This window comes from Thalassophryne amazonica, chromosome 17, assembly GCF_902500255.1.
Source record: "Thalassophryne amazonica chromosome 17, fThaAma1.1, whole genome shotgun sequence".
Classification (NCBI taxonomy): domain Eukaryota; kingdom Metazoa; phylum Chordata; class Actinopteri; order Batrachoidiformes; family Batrachoididae; genus Thalassophryne; species Thalassophryne amazonica.
The window spans coordinates 30,221,770-30,246,112 of NC_047119.1; the positions used below are offsets into that span (position 1 = coordinate 30,221,770).

General features: G+C 39.5%; 1 protein-coding gene across 1 annotated transcript in view; it reads right to left on the reverse strand.

Annotated features, from left to right (window-relative positions):
• cabp7b (calcium binding protein 7b) overlaps nucleotides 1-14,820 on the reverse strand; it is a 98,639-nt gene extending 83,819 nt beyond the window's left edge. The window contains exon 1 of the mRNA XM_034192826.1: nucleotides 14,618-14,820. Within this exon, the coding sequence (XP_034048717.1) occupies nucleotides 14,618-14,726 (109 nt within the window). The 5' untranslated portion in view covers nucleotides 14,727-14,820. The remainder of the gene's footprint in view (nucleotides 1-14,617) is intronic.
• Between the last annotated feature and the right edge of the window lie 9,523 nt (nucleotides 14,821-24,343).

Here is a 24,343-nt window from a genome sequence, read left to right on the forward strand (position 1 = left end):
GCTATAGACTTAGACTGCTGGGGGGTTCCCACGATGCACTGTTTCTTTCTCTTTTTGTTCTGTATGCACCACTCTGCATTTAATCATTAGTGATCGATCTCTGCTCCCCTCCACAGCATGTCTTTTTCCTGGTTCTCTCCCTCAGCCCCAACCAGTCCCAGCAGAAGACTGCCCCTCCCTGAGCCTGGTTCTGCTGGAGGTTTCTTCCTGTTAAAAGGGAGTTTTTCCTTCCCACTGTAGCCAAGTGCTTGCTCACAGGGGGTCGTTTTGACCGTTGGGGTTTTACATAATTATTGTATGGCCTTGCCTTACAATATAAGGCGCCTTGGGGCAACTGTTTGTTGTGATTTGGCGCTATATAAAAAAAAAATTGATTGATTGAAATTGATTGATAAAAGCTCCAACAGAGTCTATGGAACGCAGATACGAAGACGGTGCATTCCATAGCTTTGGAGCTACCATTCCAAATTGGTTTTCAGCCTTGACCTTGGCACCACCAGCAAGTTCTGGTCTGCAGACCTCAGGGATCTGCTTGGAGCAAAGGACTGCAAATAACAGTGGTGGGCTACATATTTCGAGCCCATGTATTTTATGAAGTAAGTCCTGATGCTTATCCCCGGATTCTGTATAATGAAGCAGATCAGAGTCCAGAATTCCCTCTGGATGGGCCACTAGTCTGACACTTACTTCCCAGCCAAAGCTGGTACCCATTTACAGCTGGGTGGACCTTAACAATACAGATGAAGTGTCTTGTGCAAGGCCACAGAAAGGCAGCATGACTAGGAATCAAACTCGGGTACCAGTTTACGTAAATCTGCATGTAGACACTATATAGAAAAAGAGATGACTCCAGATAACATACACGACTGGGCCTCATCTAGACCAACAATGGCACAAATGACTCAGATCAAGAGATGGCAAAAGTCACATACGCCACATTTGACCAACACACAAACCAGTTTTTCACTGAGTTTTTGCTTGTTGTGCATAAGTCAGATTTGGCTCATATGCAACAAGCCAAGGTGACTTTTGTCTTGGTGTGGCTGCAACAAGAGACTATTCAGTCAAACAGCAGCAAAGATGATGGTATGTGTTTTAACACATTTGTTAAGGGCTTTTTTAAAAACTCATTGTTCTTGATTTGCAGTATTAATAATAACAATAATTAGAAATGAAGTATAGTTGAGTCTGTGATATGCACAAGATGACAAAACCCAAATATCACAGATAAATGTCAGAAAATGCAGTTTATAGTATACATTGCACGCTTGTGTACAATGCTGCTGCACAAACCCATTTATTTGTCAGAACAAAAGAAAACAGCTTTGCATACAAAGTGGAAGAGAGTCAACGCTCCACTACAATGCCTGATGTCTAGGGATTCTCACTTTGCCTCTGATCTATAAATACTGTTCACCGCCTCCGCCAGCGATGCACCGAGGAGCGATACGAGCTCAGACAGTCCACCAACAAGTGCCGCTGCCAGTACGTCTGGACTGTTCTGCCGTAAAACAACACTCTTATCTTTTTCAACACGTACGGCACACATTTTATTTCTACACTGAGGAGGAGTGATTCTGTTTTTAATTTGACACGCTGAATTAATTGTTACAGCAGCTGAGAAGTGAACACATTTTGCACATCTGTTCATAGAAATAAGCTGTTTTATTTAAGAGGAACGTCAGTAAAATAAGAACAAGAGAGAATATTTCAATGCAACATGTTGACAGAGTGATGCTTTAGTCATTTTGTCTCTGTGGTGATGGACAAGCTGGCATCTCCAAGGAAATTAAGGAGAATTTTATCATTAAAAAAAATCATTTCAGTTGTGGCTATGTCAGGTTGATGGGAAAGATCACATTTTCACATGCAATTTTACTGACACGAAAAGGGAAAATGCCTCTGTCTCACCTTTTGATATTAATGGTATTTTTATACTTAACCTTTATTTAACCAGGTTAGTCCCAATGAGATCAAGACCTCTTTTGCAAGGGAGACGTGGACAATTATAAAGTTTCCAATTCGCCGAACCTGCATGTGTTTTTAAACGTGGGAGGAAACTGGAGCACCTGGAGGAAACCCACGCAAACACGGGGAGAACATGCAAACTCCACACAAAAAGGCCACACACTCAAAAATCTGACTCACTGGATTGGATTTCCATCTACTAAATATATGTAGTCCCAATTCAATTAAATTATCTTGCATGGATGTGCTTTTTTTGAGTTGGGGCTACATATATTTATTAGGTGGAAATCCTGCACATTACTGAATTGAGTTCGTCCAATGAGTCATTTTTTGAGTGCAGGTGGGAATCGAACCCATGATCTTCTTGCTGTCAGGCAACAGTGCTAACCACTAGGCAACCATGCTGTCTAATAATAGGGAGTATTAGATTTACATAATCGCTGAGCCATTAATGCATTTTTTTAAACTGACTTACACACCAGGACCTCCAGGACCGGTTGTCTGCCTGGGTAGTTGCCATCCAGAACCCAAGGCGGTTCCGTAGTGTTGTGGATGCGGCGAAGTACAGCACCAATGCCATCCGTAAAGCTACAGTGTGTAGGACTTAGTGTCCTCTAGTGGTAAGGTTGTAGATTGCATTATGATGTTGTGGTCATGATTTTCTTTCCCTTCACATTTTTGCTTCTTTGTCAATGGGAATTCATGCTTCCTTGCCTTCTCTTGTGAGCAGCAATAAGTATGATCCTTCATTCCACAATATTAGGGATTTTTAAACTTGTACGGGGTGTACACATGGCGTACAGGGGGCAACCACTGATTCCTCTTTTTTTCTTTAGTTTTCTGGCAATGCTGCAAAATGTGAAAGGTGCAGTGAGTCTGTCACTTATGGATGTCTGTATCAACATATCCCAGTAACATGGCGCCATCCATGAGGAGGCCTGCTCCCATGTAGATATGAAGAGTTGATTCTAAACTCATGAAAACACATTGATTTGTTGTTACAGATAATTTATACACTAACAAACAAATGATTATGAATGCTGTATTCTATTTATGTCAATAAACACCCATAAATCCTACACACTGTTTATGATGTAATAAAGATGGGATGGACTAACAAGTCCGAATTCTGACTACATCGTATCAGGTCTAGCGGTCGGATATGGCTGGGCGCAAATGCAGGACTCAGACAACTGGCTCTGTAGGTAAAAGCAGTTTACTAAATCAGTAAACTGGGTCCGGTACACAGTGAAGCAGTCCGACAAGAGTAACAAAAACAGAATCATCAGGCTGAAGGCGTGGTCGAAGATGCAGGCAGGTAGTCATAACACACTTGAGGCTACCAGGTCGAGAATACAAAATCAGAGCTGGAAAGTAGGCACAAGGTGCAACAATCTGGTGAAGAACAAGGAGAACTGAGGAGCTTAAATAAACCCATGTAATGAGGTGCTGATAAGGAACAGGTGTGCATGGAATGAACCAGAAAGAGGGCGTGACCGGAGAGAGAGAGAGAAACACCCACCACAAAGAGTCAGCAGGGAAAGACAAGAGAAAAAGGGACAGACAAACCCCAGCTGGAAAAACCCCAGCAAGAAACTCAACAAAACCAAACAAAAGCCAGAAAACAAAACCCCAATCCTGACACATCGCACCATCAGGGGTACACACTCTCTGAGTGCTGTTCCAGTTTACATTTGCCTTTGTCACCAATATTTTTCATTTATTCATATTTATGCAACGCCATAAGCAGAGCAGCATCAATTTCCATTTTTGCTCTGTTTTTATGTAGCAGAATCAAAATAAATCATTTTGAACACAATCGGACTATTAAAAAACAAAACAGAATGACTGCAATTACTTAAATTGTAGGAGAAAATAAAATGATTGAAGGTATGGTAAATATATCACAGAAATGTGTATTTATTCCATTTGTATTTTAATATTGATTGTACTTGAGGGGACACTTGGCACAGCATAAAAATCATCCTGGCACTTATACAAAGACATCCTAATGAGTAAAAATCTCTCACACGCTATACGTCCATTTCCAGTGGTGTCAAAAGTACACACATTTGTTACTTAAGTAGAAGTATAGATACTGCAGTTTAAAAACACTCTGGTAAAAGTTGAAGTATCAACTTGACCTCTTTACTCAAGTAAAAGTGAAAAAGTATGTGCTCCAAAACCTACTTAAAGTATAAAAGTATAAAGTAACCTTAAAAAAAAAGAGGCAGATGCCACTATATGAATTGAAAGCTTAATTTAAAAACTGATTCGTTCTACATGTGGCCCAACACCCAAAACCCAAAATTACCCTCCAACACCACCTGCACGAAAATGTTTCAATTCTAGAAGCTCTGAAATGCAATCTGGGACTATTCCAGACAATAAACTGCAGTGAGTGCAGCATCCATTTAGTGAGAAAAAAAAAAAACTTTCCTTATTCAGATTCATTCCAGCAGTATTCTGCTCTTACTAGGATGCAGCAGTTTTCTAGTTTGGCAGATAGTTCTGGAGGAAATCACTGAAGAAATTAACAAATTGAAAATATGGTTTGACCGAAACAAACTGTCATTAAACTTAAATAAAACAGGGATGAAATGGAGGTGTAAGAGTCACTAGGTGTTCACAGGAAACATTTATTTCTGTATGTATGTATGTATGTTCATTGTTAGTTGCTTTTATATTTTATTTTCTGTTGTGTTTCTATTCAGGTTCTTTTTGTCTCTTTCTCTGAAATTGTATATAATAATTATCATTAAATTATTAATATATAAACAAAAATAAATTTAAGAAATATTACAATTTGAAAACAAATGCACCCGAACGTGAAGACAGCTGGAACTGCTTCATGCTAACTTTTAACATTGAAAATGCCATAGACATGCTAACGTGTTAGCGTCGCTCCCATTTTTAAGTTATAAAATACATCTATCAACTGTTTCAGAAGACCATAACAGGTCGGTTTAACATAGAAAAGGTAAATAATACTCACAGAAGTATGCTCTTTAGGGTTTTAGCGGGGGAAAATTAAGCGAAAGAAAGAAAGAATAAACGAAACAATAGGTTGAAGCATTGCTTCAATCTGCAAACCACTGCTTCGACTGGTTCAAAATCCATTCCTTTATCTTCATTGATCCATGTTTCTGATATAGCAATTATGTTAATTTTTTTTAAATTGACTTAAATATTCTTTAATGTTGTTAAAGTTTGCATACAGACTTCTGCTGTTGAAATGGATTATTGATAATTTGTTATCCGTTTTAATGATCCGATTAAACTGTTCACCTGTATAATAGCAACAACTGTCATTGATATTTGAGAAGAAATTATTGTCCGGGTCTATATCGTGCTCCAAGTCCAGTACATTGTGGTCTGTGTATTTAAATGTTCTCAGTTCTAGTTTTCCATGATCAGCAATCCTGTGAGTTATATCCTTCTTGTCTCCAGATGTAGATGATGTAGTAGATGAATAGGTTCCTCTGGTCTGTGTCATGGTGTTGTGATGTGTTTGTGTCCTCATACCTTATTGGTCGTATTTGTCCAGTTCCTTGATGTTCCTGATTACCATAACCTTCGCTTGTTCTGGTGTTCCGTTCAGTTTGATGAATGTTTTGCAGTTGGATGTCCATGTCTGTTGAATTTTTCCCTGATTTTTTTAAGAGACGAGCTTTCCTGGCGATGTCTGCGTTTCTTTTGGTCAGATGTTCATTGATGAATACGTTTGTTCCTTTGAGTTTCCGTCCCTGTTTTAACAATGCCATTTTATGTTTTCTGTTGACAAACCTCATTATAACTGCTCGCTTGTCTCCATCCTCTCTCCTGGGCAGGGGGTGGCACGCTTCAATGTTATTACAGTCCATTTGAATACCTTTAGATTGCAGGAAGTCAGCCACCTGTTGTTCCACTGAGCTGGCCTCCTGCTCACTGGCCTCCCCTCCACTGTCTTCTGACACCGCCCGTGCGTAGGATCGAGGTTTAATATGAATTCCTGTAATAATAACGTCGTTCATCCTTGTGTACTGTTCCAACCCTGCAACACGGTTCTCCAGGTGCACCAGACGCCGGTCTTTCTCGGCATTCTGGATCCGGAGAGCCTTCACTTCTTCCACCAGCTCCATAATGGATTTCTGCTGCATTTTAACAACAGAGATTTCCTCAGACAAAAAGTCCAGGGACTTATTGATATCGTCTCCCTCCTCCGCCATCAGTGCCTTCTTCGGACCCATGGTCAGATAAATCCGCGCTGGCACCTCGGTAAAGCCGCGCCGGTGGATGTCACCGGCACTGAAGCCAAGAGTAACGAGGCTGTTTGTTTTAAAAATGTAAGGAATAGAAAGTACAGATACTTGTGTGAAAATGTAATAAGTAGAAGTCGGAAGTAGGCAGAAAAATAAGTAATGGAGTAAAGTATAGATACCTAAAAAGTGTACTTAAGTACAGTAACGAAGTATTTGTACTTCGTTACTTGACACCTCTGTCCATTTCATTGATGAATGAGCTGCAAATAATCTACCAATGCACAGAACGGGTTTGGAAGTGTGAGAGCAGATGCATGCTGTGATTAGTCTATTTTTTTTTTCTTATGCAGACAGACAGTCTGCGTTTGCAGCTGAAACTAATAAGGTGTTGGGGGAGATGTTTATAAAAACAACATCGATCACCACATTCGGTAATCTAAGTGAAGCACTTGTGTTATTAATTTGACACCAGCAGCTGCTTGAATGCATACATCACTGTGCACAACAAAGTGCATGACAGGAACGTGAAGAAAAGGACATTAAATGTTAACACTGACCTCTTCCACCTGCAGCCATCTGCTGCAAAACATTTCCTGGAAACACATCCATTAACAGGTTGGTGTCCTTCATCAGCCTCCCACTGAACTTCTCTGCAGCCACTCAAAGCATCTGGATTCCCCACCACTGTCAAAAATGACTAATATCTTGTTTTTCATGCCTGTATGCATTTGGTAATGAGTCCATCAATTAGTATTATGGTTGAAAAACATGTGATCTGATTCACTGACATGATTAAATTTTATGAAATTGTTTTTTTGTTTGTTTTTTTTTACCATAACAAACCAATAAGAAAAGCAGCATTATTGTAATATTTGGTAGCATTAATAAAATGCAAGTAACTGACTGGAGCCAAAATTTAGGCTTTAATTTATTTGAAATACGTATATTGGAAGTAATTCAATTCAGATGTTATTCTAATCCATGCAAACTGTCAGGGTAAATGTGTGCAGAAAGCGGGATTACAAAAATCACTACATAAATCCTGCAGAGCCTGGAGTGTGGTGCTGGAATAATTAGATGCCTTTATGGTATTTTAGCGCACTGAATCAATTTATTGAAGGCTATTAAATAAAAGGCTTTGTATATTTTTTTCTCTTACTAAGTTAATGCAGTCTATCTATCTATCTATCTATCTATCTATCTATCTATCTATCTATCTATCTATCTATCTATCTATCTATCTATCTATCTATCTATCTATCTATCTATCTATCTATCTATCTATCTATCTATCTATCTATCTATCTATCTATCTATCTATCTATCTATCTATCTATCTATCTATCTATCTATCTATCTATCTATCTATCTATCTATCTATCTATCTATCTATCTATCTATCTATCTATCTATCTATCTATCTATCTATCTATCTATCTACAGTAGTGTTCAGAATAATAGTAGTGCTATGTGCCTAAAAAGATTAATCCAGGTTTTGAGTATATTTCTTATTGTTACATGGGAAACAAGGTGCCAGTAGATTCAGTAGATTCTCACAAATCCAACAAGACCAAGCATTCATGATATGCACACTCTTAAGGCTATGAAATTGGGCTATTAGTAAAAAAAAGTAGAAAAGGGGGTGTTCACAATAATAGTAGCATCTGATGTTGATGCTACAAACTCAAAACTATTATGTTCAAACTGCTTCTTTAACAATCCTGTGAATCATTAAACTAGTATTTAGTTGGATAACCACAGTTTTTCATGATTTCTTCACATCTGCGAGGCATTAATTTTGTTGGTTTGGAACCAAGATTTTGCTGGTTTACTAGTGTGCTTGGGGTCATTGTCTTGTTGAAACACCCATTTCAAGGTCATGTCCTCTTCAGCATAAGGCAACATGACCTCTTCAAGTATTTTGACATATCCAAACTGATCCATGATACCTGGTATGTGATATATAGGCCCAACACCATAGTAGGAGAAACATGCCCATATCATAATGCTTGCACCACCATGCTTCACTGTCTTCACTGTGAGCTGTGGCTTGAATTCAGAGTTTGGGGGTCATCTCACAAACTGTCTGCGGCCCTTGGACCCAAAAAGAACAATTTTACTCTCATCAGTCCACAAAATATTCCTCCATTTCTCTTTAGGCCAGTTGATGTGTTCTTTAGCAAATTGTAACCTCTTCTGCACGTCTTTTATTTAACAGAGGGACTTTGTGGGGATTCTTGCAAATAAATTAGCTTCACACAGGCGTCTTCTAACTGTCACAGCACTTACAGGTAACTCCAGACTGTCTTTGATCATCCTGGAGCTGATCAATGGGTGAGCCTTTGCCATTCTGGTTATTCTTCTATCCATTTTGATGGTGTTTTCCGTTTTCTTCCACGCATAACTTTTCAAAGTAACTGTGGCAACACTGAGTAAGAGTAGCAGTAGTAGTAAAAGTCAGGGAAAATTAAATGAAAATAAATTACTCATATTCCACAAGGGTTTTTTGTTTAAAAAAACAAAACAAATTGAATGTCATTCCAAGTCAAGAAAACGTTTCCATTTTTTCCAGTTCTTGACACATCTGAGAGAGTAGGTTATCCGCTCCATAACATAAAGTTTCCCAGCAGTCATAGGGCGTGTGAGGGGGTTCACCCTGGATAGGACACCAGTCTGTCGTAGGGCCACATATAGACAAACAAACAAACACATGCACACCTACGGACAATTTAAACTTCCCAATCCACTTAACCTGCATGTCTTTGGATGTGGGAGGAAGCTGGAGCACCCGGAGGGAACCCACGCAAACACGGTGAGAACATGCAAATTCCACACAGAAATACCCCAAGTGGGAATCGATCCCATGACCTTCTGGCTGTGAGGCACTAAGCCACTGTGCTGCCCTCCCCAAACATACAAGCTTCAAAGCTTGTGAGTTAATGCACCAAAATTGTTGAAACTGATTACATAATTTTTTAAGTGGTACCAACTAGTTTTCTATAAGTTGAAGACTTATTCTTGATTAAATAACTTAAAAATTTAGTTGGTGTCACTTAAAAAATTATGTAATCAGTTTCAACAAATTATTTGAGTTAAATTAATTTATCTGCATTTGCAGTGTGGTTAATTCACACATAATGTCACGTTCTGTCAGAAATTGGTAATGCAGCATTCTTTTGGGCTAAAAAAGTAATTTGAACTACAACCAAAAAAAAAAAAATTAATATACAAAGAATTATTAAGAAAAATAGCTGTAATATAACTACTGACTCAGTTTTTGCTTTAGCTGCTGCTATATATGGATTATTTTTAAAAAAATATATGTATTCTGTAGTTGTTTTGAATATTTAGCTTTATATACTGTATCTTTAAGCACATATTTTAAGAAAAGAAGAAACCCTCATTGTTTTTATTTCTAGTGCAAGCTGGATTATGATCTCACTCTAATATTTTGCATCTGGTTGCTATTTCGATTGGCAATGCCTGAAATACTTCCAAGTATGTGACACGACACTGTACATATTTACACAGCACATACGAAAAAAAGAAGCTATTTGCACAAAAATAAATCACATGTTGAGCCATCTGCTGCTCTGTAAATAAAGATTTTATGGATGAAACAATATTTGCTGACTAATATTCAGACATATTTTAAGAAACACACGACACTGCGGCACTCGTTGCAGACAAACAGGCTTCTTTTGCATCACTTGTGCAGCTCTCATGCTGGTTGTTAATGTAAAGCAGCAGCAGTAACTGGTTCAGATGGTCGTCACACTGGGTAGAAGAGACTGAATGAAAATTCTTAACTCCCATAACAGCTGCAGGCAAAGAGCTGTTTATTCTAAGCCAGAGGGGCTGTACGGTGCCAAAGGTGTTTACATCATGCACTGACAAGGTGTGAAGCAAATGTGGTCAATCAATAGTAAGTCCCTTCGGCTGCAACCTTGTTTACACTCAGAGTCACCACAGAAAGGGCACATTTGATTAAGATACAGTATAATATAAAATATACATTAAATGGGGTTTTTAATGTTAAATTTAAATGGCCACAAAATCTGGAATCTCCATCAGATCTGGATCAAACTTTGTAAGTCAGTAAAGGATACCCTCCTACACAACTCTCCCAAATATGAAATTAATTTGATCTTGTCTGACAGAGTCATGAATTTGTGAAAATTCCTTCAGTGTTAAAGATAAAGATATTTCCAATTTTCCAAGATTTTTCTTGACTTTGCCCTTTGACCTATGACCTTGAAAACTGAACCAGTTCTTGCCTATTGGGATATGGATCTTCAGTAAAAAAATCATAAATAGATATTGCATTCTCAGGGTGCAGGACTACTTTGTGTCCCTAGGGTGAACAAGAAGTCTGCGGGTCATAGAGCTTCCTCTTATCGTGGAATGATCTCCCTACGTCAATAAAACAGTCAGATTCTGTGGAGACTTTCAAGTCCAGACTTAAGGTGCACTTATTTTCACTTTCGTATGACTAGCATACTGGCATAGTACAGTTCTACGCTTTTTACTCTTTGAATTTATTTTATTAGTAACTTTACCTAAGTTCTGGGTCTTTTGGTGAAGCTTAGGGCTAGTGGCCGGCAATCACCATAGTATTTGCTGTTTTCTTGTAGTTTAATGCTGACAAATTATACAGTATTTCTTGTCTTTCTGATGCCTGATTCTGTTTTTTTCTCTCTGTCTAAGGTGCAGCTCCATCCAGAGATGGGTGTGGTATTTGTGCTGGAGACCCTCCTGTCTTGTGCACCAACAGCATTTCCTGTATATTTGTTTTGTGACTTTTTCTGTAATCTATGTCTGTAGCATGACCCAAGCAGAGGGTCACCCCTCTGAGTCTGGTCTGCTTGAGGTTTCTTCCTCAGAGGGAGTTTTTCTTTACCACTGTTGCTCTGGGGGTTAGTAAGGTTAGACCTTACTTGTGTGACGCGCCTTGAGGCAACTCTGTTGTGATTTGGCGCTATATAAAAGAAAATAAATTGAAATTGAAAAAATTGAATATGAAAAACTGAGGGCTCCAGGCTGTTCACAAACAAACAAACAGGGGCGAAAACATAACCTCGTCCAACTTTGTTGGCGGAGGTAACAACCCAATTAGACTTTGAACAGATTTCTTCATGATGCAAACAGCTGCTGCAGACACATGTGCATTCTTCTAACTCTTCCTTTTTTTTCCCTCAAGCAGGTTTTAATTCAGTTTATGTCATCATTGCTGGGTTTTCAATGTCATACCATGGCAGCACACAGCAAGGGCAGGTAGCCACTTGTGGGTCTGAACAAACTGCACACAGCATAAAAGACAAAGTGGAATTCTCTTTGCATCAACGATTTACTGCTATCAGATCAGATATTTATCTTATTGTTGTCCCCTCCTTGCCTTTGCTCCTGTTCGAGTTCTCATTCTGAGGACCTTTTTGCCAAAACAAAGGCTCTGTACGCTCCACAGTTCTGACAACAATAAGACCAAACACAATGAGTCAGTGAGTCCTTCAGGCTGAAGATGTGGAACACTGTGTTGCAGGTCATACTAATTCATCTTATTAAGAGAGGGGAGACGAGCTCATGTGATCCTCTCTGTTTACTGTTGGGATTGTTTGCATCAAATTTCAAAATGTAACGGACAGATTAAAAGAGGGTTTTGTGCAGAGATGGCTGCAGGGGAGAGGTGATTCCATTTTGGCAGTGGTCCAGTGCTTCTTTTCTCTTGAGTTTTTCTTTTATCTCATTTTTAACATTCTTGCCTTATGCTATTACAGATTGATAGATGCACATGATCCTGGACATATAACCCTGGTGTGACAACAATCTAGAGTCTCCACACATTTCTTGGTTAACATGATCCAGGGAAGATCTATAGTTCACAGGAAAAAAAAAAAAAAAAAAAAAAAAAAAAAAAATCTGAATTAAAGCCTAAACTCAAATGCATTTAGGCTAAATGGAGAAAAAAAAATAAAAAATTTGATGGTCTTCTTCTGTCCATTGGTGAAGATAATCAAGCTGTTGGCTGTTATTACCCATCAATACACTCACAGACTCTTTCTTGTCACTCTGCACACTCAGCAAGTAGGGTAGTTGCTTCTCTCACTCTCACTCTCACTCACTCTCTCTTTCTCTGTGTGTGTGTTAACAAAATAGCAAGAGGACTGGTCCACGGTCATGATCAAGGTCAAGCAAAACAGAACCCAAATAGAATGTTATCAGACAACGCATACCCCCTCTTGCATATTGGACATTCTTCTCAATCTTGGATGCAAAATGTGTTTTGGATGAAATTCAAAATAAAATACCCTTGGCCGTATCAGTGTTGTGTTCTTTATAATTTGCAGTTGTTAAATTATTACTGTCCTATTGTCTTATGTACCATTTGTACATGTTCAATAAAGCCCCTCTATCAATCAATCAATCAATCAATCAAAAACAATATTTACGTTTTAAGAGCGGAGGTTTTGCAAATCAGAAAATATTTCTAGCTCGCCCTCTGTGCATTTGCAGGTATTAATGAGACAAATGTAACTCCATAGAAAGTTAGCTTTGAGTTAGTGGAAGTTAGCATGCATGCTAACATCTGCAAAATGTCTTGTAAATGACTCCAGAGGTGTTATTAGGTTACAAAAACTGCATTTTCAGCTTTAGAAGTGTTTAGTTCTCACTAGCTTTTACATAATATATGACAAAGAGGTTATATTTACACACAAACAAAAAGGACATTTGCAGCTAGCCACCAGCCTGTGATGTCACCATGCTAACATCTGCGAAATGTCTTGTAAATACATTCAGAGGTGTTATTAGGTTCCAAAAACAGCATTTTCAGTTTTTGAAGTATTTATTTCTTGCTAGCTTTTACGTAATATATGAGAAACATGTATATGAACACACAAAACGAAGTGATTTTGGAGATAACAACCACTAATGTCTGAGTGCTTTACAATTATGCCTCACATTTACCCATCGATGTCAGGGTGCTGCCATGCAAGGTGTTCACTACACACCAGGAGCAACTTGGGCATTAAGGACCTCGCCAAAGGGCCCTTAGTGATTTTCCAGTCAGGCTGGGGTTTGAACCGAGGGTCTTCTGGACTCAAGCCCAACACTTAATCTCTAGACCGTCACCTCTGTTTTGAAACTGTTAATGTAACACTCTCTGTGTTAATTAATTAGCGTTAAAGTGTAGTGTTAGTTAATTTAACACTGACAGTTAAATTAACAGTGTCAGTGTTAAGTTCACTAACACTTCAAGCTAACACCAATTAATTAATGCAGAGATTGTTAAATGAACAGTGTCAGTGTTAACACTATTAGTGTTAAATTAACAGTGTCGGTGTTGACACTATTAGCATTAAATTAACACTATTAGTGTTAATTAACAGTTCTGTGTTAACACTATTAGTGTTAAATTAACAGTGTCAGTGTTAAGTTCACTAACACTTCAAGGTAACACCAATTAATTAATGTAGAGATTGTTAAATTAACAGTGTCAGTGTTAAGTTCACTAACACTTCAAGCTAACACCAATTAATTAATGCAGAGATTGTTAAATTAACAGTGTCAGTGTTAAGTTCACTAACACTTCAAGGTAACACCAATTAATTAATGTAGAGATTGTTAAATGAACAGTGTCAGTGTTAACACTATTAGTGTTAAATTAACAGTGTCGGTGTTGACACTATTAGCATTAAATTAACACTATTAGTGTTAATTAACAGTTCTGTGTTAACACTATTAGTGTTAAATTAACAGTGTTGATGTTGACACTATTAGTGTTAAATTAACAGTGTCAATGTTGACACTATTAATGTTCAATTAACAGTGTCAGTGTTGACACTATTGGTGTTAGAACAACAGTGTCAGTGATACATAACAGTGACATTGTTAAAATGAACACAAGAAAAGTGTTAATACTGAAACCATTGGATACATAAGTATAGACACTTTGTGGTATTGTTTTAACACTGGGGATTTTGAACAATTTCAGTGAATTCTGCGACAATAAACGTACAGAACAAGCAGAAAAAAACAGAATATTCACCAGATGACTCCTTTAAAGTCCAAATCTGATGAATATCTGCGATCACTTGGTGTCACTGATGTAACCTGGAGGTTTGTGAAAATAAAATCAAATATTTTGCCATGAATGAAAAAAAAAATCTGTTATAGATTGTATGGAAGTCTTCTTTATGTGTTAATACCGTAATGTTTTTAAAGATCATGCTCAATTTTGTGGCAAGCAGGAAAAAAAAATCACATAAAGCTATAGAGATAAGATGATCATTTGAGCCCCGCGCGTGCTGGAGCTCTCCGTGGTGCTGAAACAGGTCCGTCTGATGACCACTTATTTACAGGAACTTCAAACAAAACACAACCAACTGACAACCAGAATCAACCAGACTCACCTTCCACCTCATCCTCAGGCAGGTTAACAGGGGTCCGGTAGGAGAGGACATCTGGAATAGTGCAAAGTCCCTTGTACATGAACCTGGTGGTGACAGCGCGCACTGGCATTTCTGCGAGAGAAAACCACCAGCTGTGCCGCGATCGTCATAAAGCCCAGATCTTCGGAGTTCAGACGCCGATCCTGTGCTGCTGTCTTTGATCTTGACTTTCAGTCAATCGGATCTCAACGCAAACCGAATAGTTCAGCTCCTCTTTGCAAAGTTCAGTTAAAAAAAGGGGGGAAAAAAGAAGAAAAGAGAGGAAAAATCACTGCGCGTGTCGCGCCACGCTGCGCCGCGTGCGGCGACAGAGCTGCGCGTCAGTCAGCGTCTGTTTCAGCCCGAAGCAGCTAAATGTGACGGCGATCAAAAAAAAGAAAAAAAAAAAAAAAAAAGAAACACAAATACACCCACAACTTTCATCTCACAGCCTCGCCGCAATATAGAACTGCTTATTGTTAAAGTCTCAATTAGAAGAGATAAAGGGGGCTGGATTTCAGCTCTGAAAAAAAGATTAATTTGGAATAAGCATTCATTTATTTACTTTCTTTCAGATACAGGCAGCTATCACCTCAGTATTTTTCCCCCTTTTGCAATCACCGTGAAAGAAAGAAAGAAAGAAAGAAAGAAAGAAAGAAAGGAAGAAGGAAAAAATCGAATTGATGATACAATTTGAAAAAGGAAGAAAGAAAAAAACATCAGCAAACTGATCCGAACCGAGTAAACAAACAACAAACAAAAATGTCACATTTTCATTTTTCCTGGAGCAGCTTCAGTGGAATCTGTGGGGAAACCTCTTCTCACCAGATAATAACTCTCCCTCTCTCTCTGTATCTCAGCAACGAGCGCGCACACACACTTTCACTGTTGCACTCACAGACTGAACTGTTCTTGTGTGTGTGTGTGTGTGTGTGTGTGTGTGTGTGTGTGTGTGTGTGTGTGTGTGTGTGTGTGTGTGTGTGTGTGTGTGTGCATGTGCTTTTACTTATTTTCGGAACAACAGTTTGGTCATAGGCAACTCAATAAAGAGGGGGGTCTAATAAGGGCTGCACCCCCCCACCAGAATTTCTGTAGCCTCACCACAATTCATATATTCATCCATCCATTCATTCATTCTTTGCTGCTTATCCAGGCCCAGGTCGTGGCGGCACTTACCCGCTTTTTTTTTAATGTTACAGTCTTATTCCAAAATGGATGAAATTATTATTTTTTTCCTCAACATTCTACACCCAGTACCCCATAATGACAATGTGAAGCTTTTGTTCTTGAGATTGTTAAGAAAACACTGATTTTATCTTTAAGAAATGCTCACAGCGATTCAGTCTTCTTAGAAGGTTAAGATGTCTTGGTGTTAATCTGCAGATTTTAGAGCTTGTGTATTCTGCACATATTGAGAGTATCTTAACATTTCATCTTTGTGTTTGGTTTGGTCACTTGAGTTGCAAGTGTAAGGACAAATGAAATAGAATTATAAAAATGGTGGGGAAAATTGTGGGAAAACCCCAGAAGCCTCTGGCCCACCGACAGGACGAGGAGGAAAGCTCGGAGAGTCCTGGCAGACAGCTCTCATACTCTGTCCTGTCAGTTTGAGCTCTTCAGGTCTGGGAAGTGCTACAGAGCTCTTCTGGCCAAAGGTTCTTTTAAAAAATCTTTTATACCAAATGCCGTCACCATTATGAACTCAACAAAGTGACCAATCCACAGATAAAACCTGAACTGCTTTACTTCTGTTTTATTTATTTTACTAGATTTTATTTTATGTTTTATTTATCTTACTAGGTCTTATTCTACTTCTTGCTTTATTCCTATGTATTTTATTATATCTTATATTTATTATGTTTATTATATGCTTTATGTAAAAATATAATCTTTATGTTTTTATGCTTATTGTGAAATGGTTTTATTCTTTTTTAACTAATAGGACTCAGAACGTAAAATTAAACAACACAGTCTCAGACTCTAGATCTATCAGTATAGGAGTACCTCAGGGTTGTGTGAGTTCCCTCAGCCTTTTGCACAAGGACAAAGGGCCCTCATCTTATTTTTCTGAGGCTGAGTCTTTTGTTCAGTGGTGTGATGCCAATCACCTGGTTATAAATGTAAATAAAATGCAGGAGATGGTTCTAGATCCTCAGTCTGTTGGGGACCAGACTCCAGTTGTAGTTCATGATTAAAAAATCCACCAGGTAAGCTCTTATAGATATCTAGGTGTTCACTTAGATATTCTATTCAGCTGAGAAACCCATATTGATCATTTGTGTGCATGCTTACAGCAAAGACTGTATTTGGTGTTTGGTGTTGATCAGAAAGTTATGTTTTTATTTTATCGGGCGGTGTTGGAGAACATCATTAGATATGGGATGACAGCATGGTATGGAAACTTATCGGTTCAGCTAAAATCAAAGCTTTCTCGTCTGGTGCAGACTGCTATGAAGGTTACGGGGAGGACTGGAGCCCTTCCCCTTCAGCCCATCTATGAGCAGTCTGTCTGTAGGCAAGCACAGAAAATATTCTGTGATCCATCCCACATCCTCCATCAGGAGTATGAACTTTTACCATCTGGGAGATGATAAAGAGTCCCCAAGTGCAAACTGAACAGATACAAGAACTCTTTTGTTCCATCCTCAATCAGACTCCTGAATGCTGCAGGGGTTGTCCAGGAGCAGCGTTAAAGGCTTTGTGCATGGATGTGTATGCATTTGTGAATATGTGTATATGTGTGTGTGTGTGTGTGTGTGTGTGAATGTGCATGTGTACAAGTAAGGTGTGTACTTTAACTTATCTGTTTTAACCTGTTTTTTATTTGTTTTATTATGCTGTTTTAATTGTAAATTATATTATGGGAATGTGCAATATGCTGATGAATGTTCCATAGACATGCAAGCAGTGTACTGTTTTGTTGTTGTTGATTTTTGAGACAGAAATGTTTGCAAAGCACTTGAAGTCCAAGACAAATTTCCCTTTGGGGACAATAAAGTATCATATCATATCGTATCGTATCGTATCGTATCGTATTGTATGACAATGTTTGTATTTTAGTGTTGTCTTTTTTGTGCTGGTGAGGTGAAGTCAATTTTCCACCTCGGTGGACAATAAAGAATTATTCTATTCTATTCTATTATATTTTTGCAAATTTGTTAAAAATAAAAACTAAGAAATCACCTGTACATACATATTCCTTTGCCATGAAGCTCAAAACAGAGGTTCATCCTGTTTCCACTGATCATCCTTGCAATGTTTCTACAGTTTAATTGGAGTCCACCTGGGGTAAATTCAGTTGACTGGACATGATTTGGAAAGACACACATATAACACACATATATATATTTGGAAAGTCTACATATAAGGTCCCACAGTTGACAGTGCATGTCAGAGCACAAACCAAGCATGAAGTCAAAGGAATTGTCTGCCGACCTCAGAGACAGGATTGTCTTGAGCCACAAGTCTGGGGAAGGGTACAGAAACATTTCTGCAGCTTTGAAGGTCCGAATGAGCACAGTGGCCTCATCATCTGTAAATGGAAGAAGTTCAGATCCACCAGGACTCTTCCTAGAGCTGGCCACCCGTCTAAACTGAGCGATCAGGGGAGAAGGGCCTTAGTCAGGGAGGTGACCACGAACCCGATGGTCACTCTGTCAGAGCTCCAGCATTCTTCTGAGGAGAGAGGAGAACCTTCCAGAAGGACAACCATCTCTGCAGCAATCCACCAATCAGGCCTGTATGGTAGAGTGGTCAGACAGATGTCACTCCTTAGTAAAAGACACATGGCAGCCCACCTGGAGTTTGCCAAAAGGCAAAAATGCAGACAAAAGTTTGACATCTGACACTAAGGACCTTCACTTTTGCCAAAATGAAACCTTTAAGGGCTCTTCTTTGGTTGACTGTCATCCACATATCACCTCGGAGGAGTAAAATCAGCTAAAGCACCTCGGAGGAGTAGAGAACAAACACAAAAATTGTCGCTCTTATTACAGTGATGCATGACATCAGTTATGTCCAGCATGTAGTAAAAGTAAGTCCCTTCATCTGCTCCCTTGTTTGCACTCGGGGTCGTGAGGTGGATCTGCATGTTTCACACCCTTTCTGACGCAACTCCACATTACACAGAGAAACATGGCAGGGGTGGGGTTTGAAGCAGGAACCTTCTGCACTAAAACCAAGTGCACTAACCACTTGTCCACCACCCCCATTATGCCCAGCATGTAGAATGCAGCAAAAATACACGTGAATCATTTATTACAAGAAAAATGATCTTACTCCATAAAAATCAAATAGAGGTGATTATAGGCAGCACAATTATTTATTTAAAAGTAAAATAAAACAATGGGAATTATCATGTTTTTGTCCAAACAAATACGATAAACGATCTGGGTGAGTTATGCAGAAAAAAAAAAAAAATTCAAACATTGCTCGGTGGGAATGTTGGCATCTTTCATAAGTCATATCTGTGAAGCAGGTTGTTAGTATCTTTCCGGGCTGGTTCACAGCAGATCAGTGTGCAGAGAGTCGGTTCCACTGGCTGCTTCTTGGAGGGTTTAGTGGACTGACAGGTCTATTCCCCTCTGAACGTGGACGGATTTTCTCTCTCTGTTGCACCTGAGCCGCCTGCCGGCTCTCCACCCAGACAGGCAAACTTCTTACAGCCTGAATCTCTGGCTTTGCTCAGCGATGTAATTTCTGAGTGATGACTCAGATTTTCTTACGTCCGAGACTTTAATCATTGTCACGCGTGCAGATGTTTCTGCACTCTGGGCAGCACTGTTAAATGTTCTCAGGGGCTTTGAAAGTTTTTGAAAACATGTCACCGGTGGACCTGTTGTGATGCATTGCTTCATTACAGAAAGTTTGATAAAAGAAGAACAAATTGTACTTTGACAAAGTTTACACAGACCCTCATCCCTGCTGATGACCTCCCCACTTCTTCAGAAATGTTTCTTTCTGACACCAAAAAGCAACACTACAACAGCTTGATGACACAACAGAAACACATTTCTGTCCACCAGAGCCAGATAAATCATTAGTTCTGGATCATTTAATTCAGATTTGTACATGTTAATGTAAATGCCTGTTATATCTTTTATTAAATTTGAGTTTTGGATGCAAGCACCAAAGAGAAAAGTGCACTGAAAAAGTGAAACTTAGACCAACTTTTTATATATATATATATATATATACAACCCCTGGCAAAAATTATGGAATCACCGGCCTCGGAGGATGTTCATTCAGTTGTTTAATTTTGTAGAAAAAAAGCAGATCACAGACATGACACAAAACTAAAGTCATTTCAAATGACAACTTTCTGGCTTTAAGAAACACTATAAGAAATCAAGAAAAAAGATTGTGGCAGTCAGTAACGGTTATTGTTTTAGACCAAGCAGAGGAAAAAAATATGGAATCACCCTGTAAATTTTCATCCCCCAAACTAACACCTGCATCAAATCAGATCTACTCGTTGACATTGACCCTATGTGTCTTTTTACAAGGAATGTTTTCGCAGTTTTTGCTCTATGGCAAGATGCATTATCATCTTGAAACATCCCCAAACATCCTTTCAATTGTCCAAAATATCAACGTAAACTTGTGCATTTATTGATGATGTAATGACAGCCATCTCCCCAGTGCCTTTACCTGACATGCAGCCCCATATCATCAATGACTGTGGAAATTTACATGTTCTCTTCAGGCAGTCATCTTTATAAATCTCATTGGAACGGCACCAAACAAAAGTTCCAGCATCATCACCTTGCCCAATGCAGATTTGAGATTCATCACTGAATATGACTTTCATCCAGTCATCCACAGTCCACGATTGCTTTTCTTTAGCCCATTGTAACCTTGTTTTTTTTCTGTTTAGGTGTTAATGATGGCTTTAGTTTAGCTTTTCTGTATGTAAATCCCATTCCCTTTAGGCGGTTTCTTACAGTTCGGTCACAGACGTTGACTCCAGTTTCCTCCCATTCGTTCCTCATTTGTTTTGTAGTGCATTTTTCGATTTTTGAGACATATTGTTTTAAGTTTTCTGTCTTGATGCTTTGATGTCTTCCTTGGTCTACCAGTATGTTTACCTTTAACAACCTTCCCATGTTGTTTGTATTTGGTCCAGAGTTTAGACACAGCTGACTGTGAATAACCAACATCTTTTGCAACATTGCGTGATGATTTACCCTCTTTTAAGAGTTTGATAATCCTCTCCTTTGTTTCAATTGACATCTCTCGTGTTGGAGCCATGATTCATGTCAGTCCACTTGGTGCAACAGCTCTCCAAGGTGTGTTCACTCCTTTTTAGATGCAGAATAACGAGCAGATCTGATATGATGCAGGTGTTAGTTTTGGGGATGAAAATTTACAGGGTGATTCCATAATTTTTTCCTCAGAATTGAGTGATTCCATATTTTTTTCCTCTGCTTGGTCTAAAAAAGTAACCGTTACTGACTGCCACAATCTTTTTTTCTTGATTTCTTATAGTGTTTCTTAAAGCCAGAAAGTTGTCATTTGAAATGACTTTAGTTTGGTGATTCCATAATTTTTGCCATGGGTTGTATATATATATCAGATGCATGAATGATACAGTGCCTATAAACAGCATTCACAATCTTGGGCGTATAAACATTTTAATGCCTTTACTCCAAAAAAAACAAACAAAACAAAACAAAAAAACAAAACAAAAACAAAAATTGTATTAAAATTTGTAAAATTATGCTCTTTAAACTCAAATTAAAAATAAATGCAACTTCATATAAATTAAATAAAAATATATTATTATTATTATTATTATTATTATTATTATTATTATTATTATTATTATTATTATTATTATTATTATTAAATATAACAATATGAGTGTTGTATGGCTGGGGGTGCCTGGCTGCCTTTTGTTTCTGTCTTCTGTTCTGTCTTTTGTTTTTCCTTCCAGGTGGCTTGCATTCAAGACTGAGTGGCTGTGTGGCTGAGCTATCAGGACCTCACCCTGATCACCTGAGGCTGGTCATGTGCAGCTCGTCAGGACTCACAGCTGTGGTGCATCTACATGGATTGGGGAATGGTTGCATTTAAGGCTGGAGTACACAGTGTGTATTTGCCAGAGACTCGACCTTGTGACCAGACGGGTGAGATCGTCGTCTCGAGAGCCATCTCATCATCATGGATGCAGAGACCGTACCAGGTTTGATGCATGGTCTGTGAAAGAGGAGGGGGTGAGGTCTCACGCTCGTCAGCACACTTCCTGAGGTACGTTAGGTTTTGTGACTAACATTAGTACAGTCAGTAAATGTGGTGTCCCTCACACCTTATTATATTGAGCTGTTATGTTAGTCGTTTAATCAGCTTCCACTGCAGTGAAGAATGTGAACTGGGTGTTCCATGCCTGCAGGGTGGGAAGTTGATTAGTGATTAAGCCAGGAAGTGTTTGCTGTTTATGTACACCTTTGAGTGGTCTCTCTGTGTGTGGAGTGTGGACTCACATGATGGTTTCTTCTTTCACAGACTCGGTTTGTTGCGGCCACCTGGGGGGTGTCGGCAGGGTCCTTGGGTCCAAACTGTTTCTGGCTCCAGACCGTTTGTGCTGCTAGGAGCGCACCGTATCTCCACCTCGTAGGCCGCGCACTCATTTGTTTGTACTTTAGCACATCACTGTTATGTTTATTAAATTCTGTTATCCTTTGTACCGTGCTCTGCTTATTTCATACTGGGTCCTTCAAACGCTGTTCGGTTCTCCGTCCTGCGTCCGACACATAACAATGAGTGTAGGACTGACAATCCAGCCCTTCCGTACATGTGGCAATGGGTGATTCAGATGATTATATAAGAGCTGTTCTGGAAGGCAGAATTTACGTTGTGGATCAGATGCACCTGCTGGAAATAACTGCACATGGGGAGTCAGTGCGTGGCGTTCACACGGACTGATCAATTTACTGCTCTGATCATACATTCAATCATCTTTATTCTTTACACTTATTTTCATTCCCCCTTTTGACAGTTTTTGTTATAAATCAATATACAGTATATGGCTTAGTAATGTAATACAGTGATAGAGCAGTCACCACAGCACACCAGCAATTTTTTTCAGGCCTACTGCACACTCCTGCAATATTTCGGCTCCTGCACCTCCTGCACCTTTCAGTCCAGCCGGGAAAGAGTTGCTGCACAAAAAGTCCAGCCGGTGTCCTCCCAGGAGCTGCAGCATTCTGTCCATGAACTCTGAAGGGCTTGCTTTCGTCCAGCCCGTGCAGAGAGAAGAGCCTACTGGCCCTTTCAGTCTGACAGTTCAAAGGTTTTGAGGAGGTGATCCTTGATAGGTGCGTATTTGTTCGCAATGGGGGGGTGGGGGGTGCTGTGCAGGAGCACGATCAGCCTCGTTGCTGTACAGCTGCTGAGGGCCGTCATGATGTAATAATATTTTGTATCGTCTGCGGTGATCTCTCAGAGCGAACTGTGCCTCGGTTTGTGCAAACCAGGCAGCAGTTTATACAAGCGAGACTTTGAGCATCAAGTGTGAAAAAGGTTTCAGCAGCAGCAGACATTCGCATGTGAACAGCTTTGATCGGTGATCAGAAACACCAGGGTTTTGAGAAAAGGCAGTAACGGGAAAACAGCGCTCTCTCTCTCTCTCGCTCTCCCTTTGTCTCGCTCTCAATGCTGAAACAAGAGACGGGAAGTTTTAAGTTTGCTTGTGACTTTAAATGATGTGCTAACAAATTTCCACAGTGGGTAGGATCGCGTGCTTCTCTTTGCAGCTTCTCCAGGACTCAGGTGCTACAGAGCTCCGTCCCAGTGGCAAGTCCTGGAACCCAGAGCAGGATGCAGACACGCTACTCCAGCAGTGGCTCCAGGCGCGTTTCATTTAAAGTGTCGAGATCAACGTTAGCTTTGATTTTGTTTTGTTCCTCTTTCGTTCCTTTTGCACTCTTGATTCGCAGACTATTCGGTGATGGGAAAAGTCAAAAGCTTATTTGTCCACCTTTTCTTGACGGTTTGTGACTTTTTTACTTTTTTCCCTTTGTTCAGGAATCGTTGTATGCTGTGTGATGCCATTTGTGTGTGTGTGTGTGTGGGGTGGGGGGTGGGGGTGGGTTCGGCACAGTCACACCCATGTGTGTTGCTTGGTTACGCCACTCTCGTGGCACTTAGACACTTTTTACAAACAGCTCAAATGTGACCGCCTGCTCTCTGCTATTGTACCAGGTGTGCGAATAGCCCTGCCTTTGTGTGCAGTGAGCGGTGTTAGATGTTCGTGTGCAACACCTGAAATTTGGCCAACACCTGCCGCGAGGGGGATTGAATGAGCACACGCAGGGCATTCACTGTCTTTCGGCCACTCATGCGCGCGAATGTTGTGGCGACAGGTATACTAGGTGTTTGAAGCGGCTCCGATTTTTAATAAATGGCATGCAATTTCTCCTTCGTGCGCTAATCGGCTTCAATCGTGTTATGTGTGAAGGGGCCCTAAGATAGTGCCCTATGTGTTGATGGACCTGTGTTAACAAATGGTTGGCAACAATGAATATTCCTAAACTACCTCAGCATAGCAACTGTGACAAAACAGGGGCTTCTCCAGCTTCAGCGCCAGACTCCCTTCAGTGTTTTGGCCATTTTAAGTTTATTTTATTTTGTGCCAATGACGGCATCTCATAAAACATCACTCTGTACAGATTTGAAATTACTGTTTGTAGTGTTGCCATCAGTGATGCC